Consider the following 15,583-nt stretch of genomic DNA (forward strand, 5'->3'; position numbering starts at 1 on the left):
TAATATTTGACGCCAATTTACTTTTATGGGACTTGTGTGTCTGAGGAGGAAGATTATCATGCTGAGTCACAGAGTTCCGATTTTCTCAGCGGGAGTCCGCTCATTTCACCGCAGGGACGGATTTCCATCACCGTGCTTGTAAATAGCCAACGATTGCCTTTATGCCAAGTTGACGAATGACATTAAATTCTATTTCTCAACTATTTTTCTTTTGATGCTATTGCCACATCCCAGCTCTTTTCACACAGCTTTTGTTATATTGGTCGAGAGCAGTGGTTGGGAACCTATGGCTCGTGAGCCAGATATGGCTCTTTTGATGATTGCATCTGGCTCGCAGATAAAACAAAACATTGTTGCTTGTTCAATCCATCCATCGACATTTCGCTGGTCCTGTCCTGTTCAGGTCTGCAGTTTGCTGCAGGTGAAATTTTAATTGGATGATACCAAGTCGGCCGTTGCTGTGGAAACAGGTAAACTGAATCAGCTCGCTCAGTCATGAGCTCAAAGCTAATCCTTCGACGAATAAGATGGCGAAAAGAAAAAAGATGACAAGTATGGTACACCTCAGGACGAATGGATCGAAGGATTCGCCTTTGTGGAGGGAACAGATTCTGCGGTGTGTCTAATTTGCAATGACAAAATACCATCAATGAAACGGTCGAATGTAAAGCGGCACTTTGACATACACCATGCTACGTTCGCATCAAAACACGCTGCTATAGAGACAGCAGAAAGGAAGCGTGCGTATACATTTCCAAATATTTTGCTTTCATGGCTCTCTTAGTCGAACCCTGGTCCAGAGAGTAATGCAACAAATCCAAATAGTGCCTCTCCCAATTACCTGTTGGAAACAGCAGTTTGACCACTGTATAGGTAAGAGACTCCAATTTCACGTGTGTTCGTTTTTTTTTTTTTACCTCTTGAATCAGTCTTTATGTGAATTGTTCCTTACATGCTGCTTCCAAACACTATATCAATGTCGTACAACAGCAAATCTGATCATTTATTACAAAAAAGTGCTGGTTTGTCATGAAATGTTTTCATGTATGTACAATAAAATCAATTTGTTCTGATTTGATTTGTAAATGCCACAACAAATCAATACACAAACACTAACGTAGAAAAAAATGGATTTTTTACAGTGGCTCAACTAAGTTAGTCTGACTGGGTTAGTGTGAGAGGGGAAGCAAGATTTAGTTGAAATCATTGATTCTTCATTGGCGTTGACACGAGCGAGGTCGTCACAGCTCATTGTGGGCCAGACCTTGACCAGAGATCTTGTTGTGCAAGTCCTGCATGTGTTTCTTCATCTGGAAAAAAAAAACACGTAGTCATTTTTGTATTCTCACTTGATTTACATTTGAACTCAACACGTGGAATGGACACACGTGGTCCCTTAACCTCACAGTTAAGTGAACAGTGAATGCCCTGGAAATACCTTGTAGCCCATGTCCCTGGTCTTCTCAGCCAGAGTGTTGTACTTGTCCTGGTTCCTCTTGATGTGCTGTTTGTCTCCTAAAGCCTCCACGTGTTGAAGCTTCTGGTGGGAGAGCTCCAACTGCTCCTGATAGTGGCTGTGCTTCTCCACCTTGATCTCAAAGTGATGCAACTCCTCCTAAATGGACCAAAGAAATAGACATCAGTGTTATGGTTTCTCTCGAGAGCCCTTTTTGAGTAGGAAACCCACATACGGTGACGTGAAAAAAGTATTTTCCCCGTTCCGGGTTCATATTTATCGCACAAAGATTTCAGTTCACCAAACCAATTTTAATATTACACACAGACACAAGGAAATACAAAAAGCGATGTTGAAATGTTTTATTTATCCAGACTTGATTTAACAAACGTGGTGCGAGGGTGTTGCCTTTGAAATTGAACTCAGCTTTCCTAAAAATGTTGTTTGTCACAGTTACCGGTAGTTTGTGATTTAACAAGGAGGGGGCAATTACTTTTTCACAGAGGGACATGGTAGTTTTTTGGGGGCGGGGGCGTTGTGCCTTAATAAATTAAATTGGCATTTAGAAACTGCATTTTGTATTTCCTTGGGTAGTCCGTGCGTTCGATTGAAATTGGTTTGATGAAGTGAAACCTTTGTGTGTGATATGCACGCAAAGAACACAGATATCAGGAAGGGAGGCGGCAAGTAGTATTTCACAGCACTGGACATGTGCAGTCACCTCTCTTTCAGCAAACAACAATTTTTCTTTTCATCGGGAATTTGGTGAAAAATTTGCTTGGAATTTCTGCTAACAAGAAAAACAAGTAACTTATCCTGTTTGAATGCTGGGACAGACAGTTTTATGGCAAAACGAAACAAGCAATCAAACATTCAACACGGCACAAAGGATTTGCTTTGTTGGGCTGCAAAGGCCCCATGCAGGCCTCAACTTTGACACCTTCGCGACAGAGGAAGAGTCTAGGCCTGGATGTGATCTTGAATTGCGACTTTTATAAACCCAAAACTCAACCTATTAAAATGCGAGCTTGACTCCCAGGGAGAGCTCCTGGGCAAAGGCCATCAGTGACTGGACTATTTTGACAGCACACCTAACTAAGAAATCTTCACTTCGAATTCGATATACAGAATTCAGCAGAAACGCATATTCAAGGTCGCGCAATTCAAAGTCAACTTTTCAGGAAAGGTATTCCTCTGAAGAGACACAAAAACATGGCGGTCGATCCATCGCTTGACGGCTTTTGCTAATCTTGTGAGCATTAAGCCCACAAGTGTATTTGAGAAGAGCATCAGAAACAGCAGGGGAAAAATATGATGATGACCATTGAGCTGGAAATGGACATGACGAGGAAAAGCGGTGGCTGTTCTGGCCGCTCAGTACAATACCGCATTGCTGATGATAAGCGTTAAATCGCTTATGACAAGCGTCCATTTTTACTAAGGAGACACTTGCAGTCTGCCCTCCTGTGATTTGTCCCCGCTTAGGCTCTTAAGCAATTAAGCCATACGCTTGTCCAACATTCTTAAGTCACAGCAAAGAGTTAAAATGTGACTTAAACCCTTTTATGATATTGACAGTTTGACAAGGGCTCAAAGAATTCCTTCAATTGGCTTCCATGAAAAAAAAGTTCAACGATGCGTACAGCAGTGAAAATGAGACATACTCAAGTAAAATCTTGAGGGGAAATGCCCTTCATTTGGAAAGAGATCTGGCCAACTATTCTGAAAAAAAGTGACTGGTCAGGTCTATAGTTTCAGTTATCTTTCAATAATGTATCTTTTTTTTTTTTTTACAACGGTCAAAACATTAGCCAATTTAAAACATTAGCGGATTTATGACAACATGTTTTGATTGCATTCAAAGTCCAGCTCATGCTAGCTAACTCTTACATAGCAAAAGTTGCAATGTTTTTTCCTTCTGCTATTCGTTATTTGAAGGAAGAACCTTGTACCAAATTATCAAAACTGCTATTGCTTAAGGCAGAGTACAATTTAATCTTTACTTCTGTACTTAACTTCATTTCAGCATCCATACGTTTACCGACAGTAAGTACAGAATAAGTATGTCTACTTTTGCCGGTCTTTTTTTCACATAAGCATCTGTACTTCGACCTGGGTACCAAGTACTGCTTCCACCTTTGGAGGTTATTAGGTGTGTGTGTGTGTGTCCATAAAAACACTGACGCGCATGCGCGCACATGCGCTAATAAATAGATGAGAGCTGTCAGAGGAGATGTAAAGCCTACCTTGAGAGAGTCCAGCTCATCATTACTGAGGTTGGCTCTCTTGGCAGCCTCCCACAGTTCAATCACACGGGGCTCCCGGAATTCTACACAGCAAAAATTGACACACATGAAAACTGCTTTCAACTGCCACATAAGGGCATTGAAAACAAAAGCTTGAGAGCAAAAAGGGAATGCAGAGAACGCAGTCTAGGACAAAGAGTGAATCCACAAAGTAATTAGTGAGACCTAATACACATATTGACATGGGATTTCTTCCATTGATATGCAGAGTGTGTGTGGGTGTTTCCCCTCACCGCTGTCCTCGATGAAGCCCTCGTGGCTGAGCTTGCGGAGGCGCGCAAAGCCTTCATCGAGGTCCCTCATCTTCCGCTTCAGCTCCGTGTGCTTCTGCTGCACCTCCTGCTCTTTGCCGTCGCCCTCCACGGGGGAGATTACATTCTTGTGGATCTCTGAGAGTCAGAGGGGGACACGTTGAGAGTCATGTGTGGGAGGATGAGCGGTTTAAACGGGGATGTGAAGAGGAAGAAGGGTGAAAAACAAACGACAGTCGTCTTATTTTCTTCAACGCCTAAACAAAACAAGTGGTATGTCACCATCATGTGAAATTATCATTGAAACCTATCATATTGAGCTTGTTCTGGCAGGGCCACCACAACAAAGGCTCATGGCGACAGTGGATGTCCTGATCGTCCAAACGGGCAGTAGCGAGCGCTCATCATCCAAACAATCAAACATTTACTTGCATTGACAACCATTTTTAGCCAAAACAGAAAAATGTCAAGACCATTCATCATTTAGATAGATGACAACACTAGAGGAAGAGCACTACCACCACCTGTGGAGAAGGAGCTTGTGTGTGTGTGTGTGTGTGTGTGTGTGTGTGTGTGTGTGTGTGTGTCTCACACTCACTCAACTGAGGAGTTAATGACCTATGATTATTTTCCTGTCAGAAGTGTGTCCAAAGTAGCAGTGGCAACAGAACTTGGGGCTCGGCACTCAGCGTAAGATCGAAAACCCCATGTTGTTTTCCACACAAACACCGTGCGTCTTTGGGGAGGTGCAGTAGAGGAACAAAATAATTGCGACATATGTCACCAACTCTAGTGAGAGTTCCACTTCACACATTACAGCATCTTATGTCATATGGATTCACATTATTGTTTAGGATGAATTCAAATGCTGGATAATAAAAGTTCACAAAGGACATATTTACTGAACACCATCAGTCCATTTTGAAATCCAGGAAATTAACCAAGACGTGATGGAAATGGAGGCGGCGTGGGGGCTGATGGGAGATTCCCTTCCAGGCAGGCTGTGATTGGCTAAACATGTAAGCGGATCGGTCAAGCAGCCAAGTAACTGCGGCATGTATGGAGCTTTGATTATCAGAGCAGATCATAACATAATATGACCAGAATTTTTAAATGTCTGATTTTCTCTCTTTATGTATTAGGTCTATTCTCGGTTAAAAAAACCAACAACAAAACGTTTTTAAATCCTTATTTGTGTACCAGGCAGGACTTAGATAGTTTACAATTGCATCACCGAATAGACAATATGTGACGAGCAGAAGAGTTCTTTCTGCCACCTCTCATTTGGTGCCTGGTTTGCAGCTGCCTTTCAGACCGCCTAATTAAGGAGTCACTGTCTGCCTGTCATTCATTTTTCTTTGTAGCACTGACAAGTTCACATTTTTGTTATTATCGATTACAAAACATGGTCAATTTTCCACGCACATTTTGGGATCTTCGTAAATCAGGCCCTGTGTGTGAACATAAAAACATTCTGACGGAAGGACTGATACTGCAGGCAGACATGCGCAGAAGTGCATTCCCCGTGCTTGTGAGGACGATCAAGGTTTCTCGCTCACCCTCGGTCCTGCTCACAGTATCCATGAGGATGTTGTACTCGTGGATCTTTTCCTTGTGGTGCTGGAACTCTCTCTTCAGGTTCAGCAGCTCCTCTTCAGTGAATTTGCCCGAGCTTTTTGCCTGCTCAAACGAAACATAAATGGAACTGCTGGCAGAGCATAAAGCACATGGTTGGAGACATACTTGACAGCAAATAAATCACCAGGACATGCCATCTTACGTGATGCGCAAAGAAACGCATGACATGGTGGAATGAATGAGTGTTGTACCCAAAGAGTCTACACATACAGCACAGGAGTCAAAACTCAAAGCCCAGGGGCCAGATCTGGCCCGCCACGTCATTTTATATGGCCTGCGACAGCAAATCACTTGTGTCAACTTTATCCTGGCAAAATTCTATACAGGTTGATTTTTTGGAAAAATCACTGCTATGAATTTAATGAAAACATACGTTGTATAGGTTAAACATAAAACCAAAAAATGAAACACCTGATGTGAAACTAAAAAAGACATTTTTTAAATTACAGCTGAATATAAACTTGGGGACATATCAAGCCATCTCTGACTCATATTTGCTGATCTTTGTGTTTAATCAAAATAAGACATTTTGCATAAATCTGCTTTGACTTCGCAAATGAATGATCAACATTTTTCCCGACATGTTATGGGCCAAACCAGAACTGGATCCTCATCAGTTTACTCGACGTTTAAGCATTTTCTGCACTGACACTTTGAAATAGTGTCCTGTTTTTTTCATGAAGGGATAGAAATTAAAAATGCATTTTCTTCGTACGATTCATCACAAAAAAAATTGACACATTAATTGATGATCAAAATACAGAGACTGAGTTAGGGTCAGCAAAACTAACATCATGTCGGTGTGCTGTTCAAGTTTCATTTCATAATTACAGTCCCTGCTGGTTTGGGTGAGAACAAACTTTTTATACTTTGTGACGACAATATAAAAATAGTAATGGGCGGGGGTTGTTTGAGACATATAAGAGACTTGTTGTGGTGAGACTGCACCGACTGTAATGGTGTGTGAGAATATGAAACTACCTGATGCCAGCTTTGACACAAAGAACAACAAATCCAAATGGTGTTCACACTGCCTGCACGTTGCTAACAAGAGTGTACACACGTGTGCGGGCGCACACACGCCCCCCCCCCCTCCCACACACACACACACCTTGTTCCATAGTTTATCCAGCTTGGGATCTTCAAATATGTCACCATCTTGAAAGTCATGGTCCTTCAGAGAGTTGCTCTCCAGGTGTCTTGTGTCTCTTTTGCCATCCATCCCGTACTTGGCCAGGATCACTAGCGAACACAAGGCAAAACAAACCACATAAGGTGCAAACTGGGAGGATTTTGAACTGCCAGTAAATTAATAAAAAGTATACATGTCTCTTTAATCTCTCAAGATTTGATGAAACGGTGAGCAGTGGATCGCTAAGATACAGTAACTGATTTACACTCCGGTGAGGGGGTTTGGGGGTACTACTACAGCAAGTAAAACGAGAAGAATATTGTTCATGGTGGTGGTCCTGTCTTTGCAGCGATTTCAGCTTCCACTGTTCTGTGAGATAGACTTCCTACTGGAGAGAGGCTCACAATCAAAAGTAGAAAAGTGAAAAGTGATTTCAGCATTTCTTTCATCTTCACAACATAATAAAAAAAATATATGATTTTAAAAAATGATGCAGCTCACAGTTGGCAACAACAAAAAAATCATGTCATCTCACGATGGCATGCAGAGAAACAACCCAATGTTGTTGGACCTGGCTCTGGCCTCATTGTGTTGCTCCAGTAAATTGTGATTCAGCAGCTGATTCAGCACCAATTCACATGCTGCTGGAACACATTCGGATGACTCATTAACCAGTTAGTGGCACGCACACGAACACACAACCCTCACAATCATGGTCCAAGAACCTCACAAACGAGCCACTCATTTAACATTTGAACCTTTTATGCATCCGTGTGACTTAAATGATATGCAATAAACGGCTAGTAAAACAAGAATACACTGCCAGTGCATTGGCGTGATGAAGGTCTCTTGTGGTCCTGTGGTTTCAACATTTGATATTTAGCCCACACAGGACCATTGACTCTTTTTTTCCACAAGTTACAAGGACACTGATGCAGTGCAGAGTAATAAGGGCAGGACGTTCAGATGGCTTCTGTGCACCACCGATGCAGGTGTGTATGAATTATTCAAATCTAATGTCATATCATACACTTCTGTCACACAATAATAAACAACCAACACTCAAAAACAAGTTTTAAAACTGAACATTTCCCTCATATATGACTGATTGTGAATACGCTGCAGTAAATGCACTGCTCACAAAATGTGAAGGATGTTTGGCATTCAAGTGAAATTTTAGAATGAACCTAAAATACGCTAACCTTTTCAGATGAACCTAATATAACCTTCTTTCATCTTTTGAATGCAAATGTCTGAGTGTTCTCTATCTCAGTTGCAAACCTGATGAGTTTGTGACACTCTTAAGCTCAGTGGCCACATCCTTCTGGGAACATCCTTTTAAACCTTGTAGTAACACCACTGTTGATCAATTATTAAGCGCCATCCTCGTCATGTGAAAGTCAACAATCCGGTAATGTTTCATCCTATTCTTTATACATTAGTGTCTGCTCAAAATCTACAAAAAAAGAATACGTTTATGTCAAGCTGTTTCCTCAAACGAGGGGATAAGTGTCAATTGTATGTTACTGAACTTTTTATCAGCCAAAAATGTTACGTCCCAGGGATGTACTACGAGCTAGACAGCAAATTTGCCTCACAGTTCTGAGGTTTACGGTTCAAATCTTGGCTCAGGGCCACCTGTGTGTAATTTCCATGTTCTTATGTGGGTTTCCTCCAACATTCAAACAATGGATTAATTGAAGACTAAGTCCTCCACAGGTGTGAATGCGTGTGTTCATATTTATATGTCTCTTGTTTCGATGGCAACCAGTCCAGGGAGGTAACAGTCACTCACCAATGTATGCTGAAAAAGACAAACAAATTGCCCTATAGAGGACAAGAATGGAGGAATATATTGTAGTGCTACCGAAGTAATGCATGCCAAATACCAAAAGACAGTCAGACACAACCAGGAGCATTCTTGCTCATAACAATGCAATCCGTGCGTCCTCCAAGACAATTCAGCAGACAGAGAGACACCCTCACCATTGAAGTTACGGCGGATTTGGGCCTCTTTCTCTCCATTTTCATCCAGTCCCTCAACCTTCCATTTCTTCCATTGCAGCTCAGCCTTTTCCTGGATTTTCAGGTCACTGTGCAGCTCGGCTTGCTTCACAGGAGACAATTGCATCTGTCAAAATGCAGGACAGCATCAAACTGAGTGTTAGAATGTCTGTTCCACAGATCAAAACAGAATATTTCATTCATTTAACTCACTTTTTTTAGTCTATTAAAAAAAAAAAAAGAATGCACGCACGTACACACACGCGCACACACACAAACACACACTGAGATGGGATGATTTTCTGGCTATTTATTCGGCCTGCTTGTGCTTTTGTTAAAGCTTGCTGACCTGCACGATCAACATTCACAGCTACAAACTCTATGGATACATTTGGAATTAGTAACTCCTTCCCTCCTCTTTTATCACTGCATTGTATATGGCTTTTAATGTAGTGGACTACAGACCTAGGCAGGGAGAAGTATGTGCACCCAGTGGAATTTCTTAAATTTCTGCAGAGATTGGTCATAAAATGTAATCTGATCATCACCTCACGCTACGTCCGCACAGCAGGGCATGGTGCCCAATTCTGAATTTTTGTGAATAAATCCAATCTTTCTATGTACTCCTTCATATTTCAAAAAACACATTAGATTTTAATATGAATCAAATATGTCCATGATGTGATACATTTGAGCACAAAGCACGGCACTGAGTGTCGCACAAAACATTTTTACTATTATTTTTATTTTAAACAAAGTCATGTGGCACTGTGTTTATGTTCATTTCAGAATCACAGAGGTACCGGTACACATATTTTGGGAATTTGAGACAAGACAGACAGACTTTGATCTCCTCGTTTCTGCTGCTCTTAGCCACTAGAAAACACACAGTGGTTTCAAAGTGTCTGCTGTGTACAATGTTTTAAGTTTGCTAAAGAGCACTTGTCTGCTCCACAACATGACTGGCAAACCATTCTGTGGACAGTTGAGTTGTTAGAGAAGAACATACAAAAGCAATGTGTGGAGGGGAAAATGGCACAACAAAACAACCTGATCCAGCTTTGAAGCATGGTGGAGGAAGCATCATGTCAAGGGCGTGCTTTACTAACTCAGGGCCAGGGACGCTTGCTTTCATCAGTAGAAAAATGAATTGAAATTTGTATCGATATATTTTGCAGAAGAACTTGAGATCATTTGTATAACAGTCGAGGCTCGAAAGGGATGCGTGTTGCAACATCCATTTTCCTGCATGTTTTGCATAGTTCCAAACATGCAGTACACAGACCCTCGAGGACCGGACTTCGACACCTATGGTTTAAAAGAAGAAAATTCTGAAGTGGCGCAGTCCAACTCCTGACCTCAACCCGAGTGGGATGAATACTGACGATATTTTCGCGGTACGGCTTTGGAACAATTCATCAGAGAATATTTAGTTTTTCTAGTGACATTCGTATTGTTCACTCCCCAGATGTATTGAGGGATATAATCATACGTACCCGCAAGGCCTTGTTCCACACCTGGTTCAACTTCGATATCCTGAATTCGACCGTCTGCTCATCACCGACGCCAGCTTTTTGGGGCTCGTTTGACTCCCGCGAATATTTACTGGCCATTACGCAAACACCGAGAGAAACAACAACTAATGAATACAGTTCTTTCATCTTAAATAGGAAACACACTGCGTGTCTAAGACTCAACTAGGAAAATCATAAAATAACAGACTAGTCACACTGATGGACACTATTATTGAGTCCGAGCATTGTAAGACACGTGACCAATGGAGCAGTCACTTCCGTGTTAGTTGCATTGTGGTCTATGTGTTTTTTAACTTGGAAACTACTATCTTCAAGCACTATCAATACCGCCCTTATAAACTACAAATCCTAAAATGCAGCGCAGCTTCGTTTGCAACCAGTGGAATTGAGAGCAAATCGAATGCTTCCACGCGTTTTCGGGACCGTTGCCTGCCTGCTCCGTCCACAACTCCATCACATTTGAGTTTACGAGATGTCACGCCCCGTGGGATATGCTGTTCACCACAGAGAAAAGTGAGAAATAGAATGGTAGTCATGTTTAACGGGGAAAAGACGAGTGCTGCAGTGGATCCAAAACTTTGTGCCAAAAAAGTCGTGCTCTCATTAATGTTGAAACACTTAAAAACAAGCGTTCTTCCCAGAGCTACGCATCCCCGTGACAGTTAGAAATGAAAAAAAAATGCTTTGTATTTTTTTGGACACAATTATTTTGTGCACACAATGTAGTAGTCCATGCGCACGAAATCGTAGTTCGTAACCACAAAGTAGTTCCTCGTGCGTACGTAATATTTACAGCGCGTGCTCAAAGTAATTTTCTTCTATTGTCATTCCTGGGGATCTATTTTGTTGAAGTATTTTGTTAAAGTCGAGTCACGTTTAGAGTTTTTGAAAGAAGACGTAACTCTACATTGATTGGTAGAAATATCATTTTGATTGGTAGAAATATTTTGGAAAATGTATTGTCGGACAACGAGAGGAGGAATTGGCACATTGAATTAAAGACAAATGTTTTTTCTATAAATCCCAATGCTTTGGCTTTTGTTGCAAGGAATGTTGGAAGGAATTACAATTTATTGATGCCAAATTACTTGCAAGGAATACTAATTTCCATCTATTAATAGTTAATCACTAATGAATAATTCGTCACAAAATTCTACAAATTGAATTCGGCCACAAAGTGAAGAGAAGGAGTAGTATTGTCCTTGTGCGGCAATTGAAATTTGGTGACAAGATCTTCATGACAGGACATGACATGAAGATACCATATACTGTTATTGTCTATTCTACAGTATCTCCGCGGCCCGGTAGTCCAAGTGGTTAGCACGTCGGCTTCACAGTGCAGAGGTACCGGGTTCGATTCCAGCTCCGGCCTCCCTGTGCGGAGTTTGCATGTTCTCCCCGGGCCTGTGTGGGTTTTCTCCGGGTGCTCCGGTTTCCTCCCACATTCCAAAAACATGCGTGGCAGGCTGATTGAACACTCTAAATTGTCCCTAGGTGTGAGTGTGAGTGCGAATGGTTGTTCGTCTCTGTGTGCCCTGCGATTGGCTGGCAACCGATTCAGGGTGTCCCCCGCCTACTGCCCGAAGACAGCTGGGATAGGCTCCAGCACGCCCCGCGACCCTAGTGAGGATTAAGCGGCTCGGAATATGAATGAATGAATACAGTATCTCCCGAGCAAGCTCACAAGAGCTCCTGCAATGGCATCAATATTGTGCTGCTGTATGAATTTTTGTATAGAAAAAAACAAAGGATAAATGAAGCAAAACACATCCTTATAGAGAGTCTGTGGATTTTGTCATCACAGCAAACAAAATTATTCATATTGACATACACAATGTTTTTAAATATTTAAATACGTTTTGACTATTTTTGCCAATGATACTACACTACGTCAAAGAGCTACTGAATACTGGTGAAAGTGAACTGAATACACCGGAAAAACTGGTTTGACGTCAATAACTTATCACTAAATTTGAACAAAACAAAGGATATTATTTAGGGCACTAAACAAATAAAATAATTTCAAATCACCGGACATTCAAGTGAAATAGAAAGAGTAATAATACATAATTTCTTGGAATGATCATTGATGTCAAGCTCTGGTTGGCGCCGCCTATAGAGAATGTTAAAACCCATAGCTATCTGTTGTAAAACTAAGGATGTCCTGAAGAACAAATCCATCCATCCATCCATCCATCCATCCATCCATCCATCCATCCATCCATCCATCCACCATTGTCCGAGCCATTTATCCTTTATTTTATTTTTAAACATTAGCCTTAGGTTGTGTTTAAACAGTAACCCCCAGGGGAAGGCGGTCACATCATATTGAAAGCCTATATGCAAAGGCAGAATGTTTGCTACAGCTCCCGTATTGGCTCTCATTAGATTGTGCAGGTCTACTTAACTTTGTGACCAGTGAGCGTATATTTCCAGGAAATCTGATTTAAATAAGGCCGTGATTAGATTTGCACATACAGGAAAGTAATAAAGGAAAATTCATCCCCACGGGAACCTATAATATCATGCACCAAAATACATCGCTTTCTTTTTTGATGTCGCCATGCCTGTTGTTCGACCCTCCATCGAATCTTTTGTTGCGTGAGTCAACAGGACTCATTAATCATGTCACTTCCTTACAAAGGAAACGTCTACAGAGTGATTTGGTTGGTATTTTTCTACTGAATGTTTGGGTGCTTGCACAATTATGGGATCCCATGCCAGCAAAAGTGTGTAAAGAGAAACATTTGATGGAGGGAGGCTGTAACAGAGCAAATAATCCACCGTGGCATCACATCAACCATGTTTGTTGACACCAGCGTATTGGCGAGAATTCAATTTTGGCGGGGGATGAGAGCACTGAGACTGAGGCTGAAGACAGGCTAAAAGGAGGGCAATAAGAAAGGCAACCCCCCACCCCCCCAAAAAAACCAAAAAACAATGCAAGACAAACACTGAGCCAGCTTGTGTTTTATTAGCAAGCTGTGCGAGGGACAGCCATAATTGAATAAAGGATGTATTCAATCACAAGCCTCGAACAAACACAGTCATTAAGACCGAGTGATTGCAATAAATTAGCTGTGATCATCTTGTTGCCTGTCCTAAATCAACTGCAGGGAACAAAAGAGGCAGATGTCACATTTATTTTGAGTTTAGCTTGTCTTAAATTAGCTCTATAACTTTCCAAAACCTTTCAACAGTTGATTCACGCTACTTTCCACAAGGTACCAATAGCAGTCTTCACCAACTTGTTGCTTGAACACATTGCATGTACAGTATTTTAAATGTATCGTGTATATTTAACGACTTCAGAAATAGCCTTTCTCTTGCTCTCATAAAGACATCATCTCTTTCACTAGTCGGTTTGATGTGTCCTTTGGTAGAATGAGTATTGCTTGTTTGGTTGTTGTTTTTGTTGTTGTTGTCAAACTAAACCTTCAACACGGTAAAAATCAATAGACGTAAGGTAGGTGTTGGCGTACTAAACGCTCAGACGAAATAACTAAACAACATACTGTATTTAAAGAAGCACCGTTGCCTCTTAAATCAGTAATGTTGTTTCAGAGAGGAAAGACGTTTCACCTTTCTCACTCAAGGTGAAGGAGGGTAACGTTTCCATGGAAACATGATTTAATAGAACAGTGCTCCAATCCTTTTCAGGCTTTGGCTGACCACAGTGAAGGCTAACTGTACTCTTCTCTCTCTCTCTTTCTTCACTGTGATAGTCATGAAGTGCAGATCAAAACCTCCAACAACATGACTATGAATCCTCAACAATGATTAGTCAGTGTACACGGAGGAGGTAGAACATCTGCTGGGCTGATGCAAAGAGAGAACAATGTTTGCATCAGGGTGGAAAAGACCAAGGAGATGGTGGCAGACTTGAGGAAGAACAGACATCCTCTTGAGCCTTAATGGAGACTTCTTTCTTCTTAATTTCTTTTCTGATTGATAAAAAAATGATTTATTACATATAAACACATAACACGGGGTAGGACTAGATAAGTTCCTTACTTCTTCCTACTCCCTTGAACATAATAACTCTGTTGAATGATGACTGATTTCTCTTTCCTTTTTACTATTTTACCTTATTTTTTGTCAAATTATTACTGTATATGTTTTATGTTCAATTAACAAACCAAACCATATACAACGGTTTCCCCTTATGCAGTGTAACATGCTTCATTACAGTTGATATGGTCTCTCCGTGTAGCGAAATGGAATAAAAAACATTTCATTTCATTGTTTTGTTTGCCGTTTCCGTTTACGCGCATGTAGCGGTGGATTTAATATTCATTATACGCTCGCAATCTGCTGACCTTTTCCTTTACCCCTTCGGGAGTCCAGACCTCATTTGATTCAATCAGAGACGCGACTTCACAAAACCAACTTTAATTTACCGGTACAAAGGTATTCCTTGAGGACATTGTTGGGAGAAAAGGAAGGAGACAGGAGACCATAAAGATCAATCTTAAAGATGAGTGAAATATGAAAGAAGTGCTTCTTTTACAATACAGGAAAATAAATTCCTTTCAGTGATCAGTTTCTAACAGTGGGTTGCATCCTATTCCTTAAATCATTTGAAAAGAAAACTGACAAGATGCTTGTCTGGTAATGAGTATATACCAGTAACAGTTTTTTTTTTTCATTTAAGTTGATGTTGCAAATACAGTACATTTAAGATTAAATGAGTGGAAGAGGCGGGACCACATATCATTTTACAGTTTGGATTATATGCTTTTCACTTACCGCTCAAACAAAGGAAAAGAGCTATGCCAGACTGTCGAGGGAGAACTTCTATTTTGACACAGCAGATGGTATGATGATACCCTGTACCCATGTTGCAAGATGAACTCATCTTTTTCATTAAGAATACTTTCATTATGTTCAAAGGTATTTGCAAGTAGGTTCCAAGGTATTTGCCGTTCAAAATGCTTTTACTCCACATTGGCAGCTTCACACTTCTTTAACTCACCTAAAAGAGTTTGTTTTTTGTTTACTTTGAACATATGCTAACAGTTGAGAACATTTATTGACGTGTGAAAACTCATAACACACTTAAGCTTCAATAATGACATCGATGAAAACGTTTTTATAGTGTTTAGTGAGTTGACTATGACCACACAGTCATTATAAATGGTATGAAGTTAATTGTAAGAATAGTGAGAAGATGCACCCTGCGACTGACTGGCGACCAGTTCAGGATGTGGTCTGCCTTCCGCCCGAAGTCAGATGGGATGCGTCATGAGCCAGTTTCTGTT

At 41.0% G+C, this 15,583-nt stretch overlaps 1 protein-coding gene across 1 annotated transcript; it reads right to left on the reverse strand.

Annotated features, from left to right (window-relative positions):
- Positions 1-982: 982 nt before the first annotated feature.
- On the reverse strand, positions 983-10,580 carry lrpap1 (low density lipoprotein receptor-related protein associated protein 1). The gene is made up of 8 exons (XM_052085026.1): positions 10,284-10,580; positions 8,770-8,914; positions 6,763-6,893; positions 5,573-5,693; positions 3,996-4,151; positions 3,703-3,785; positions 1,439-1,615; positions 983-1,310 (listed from the first exon to the last, which is right to left on the reverse strand). The coding sequence occupies exons 1-8, from the start codon at positions 10,446-10,448 to the stop codon at positions 1,242-1,244; spliced, it is 1,047 nt and encodes a 348-aa protein (XP_051940986.1). The 5' UTR covers positions 10,449-10,580; the 3' UTR covers positions 983-1,241.
- Between the last annotated feature and the right edge of the window lie 5,003 nt (positions 10,581-15,583).

This window comes from Hippocampus zosterae, chromosome 13, assembly GCF_025434085.1.
Source record: "Hippocampus zosterae strain Florida chromosome 13, ASM2543408v3, whole genome shotgun sequence".
Classification (NCBI taxonomy): domain Eukaryota; kingdom Metazoa; phylum Chordata; class Actinopteri; order Syngnathiformes; family Syngnathidae; genus Hippocampus; species Hippocampus zosterae.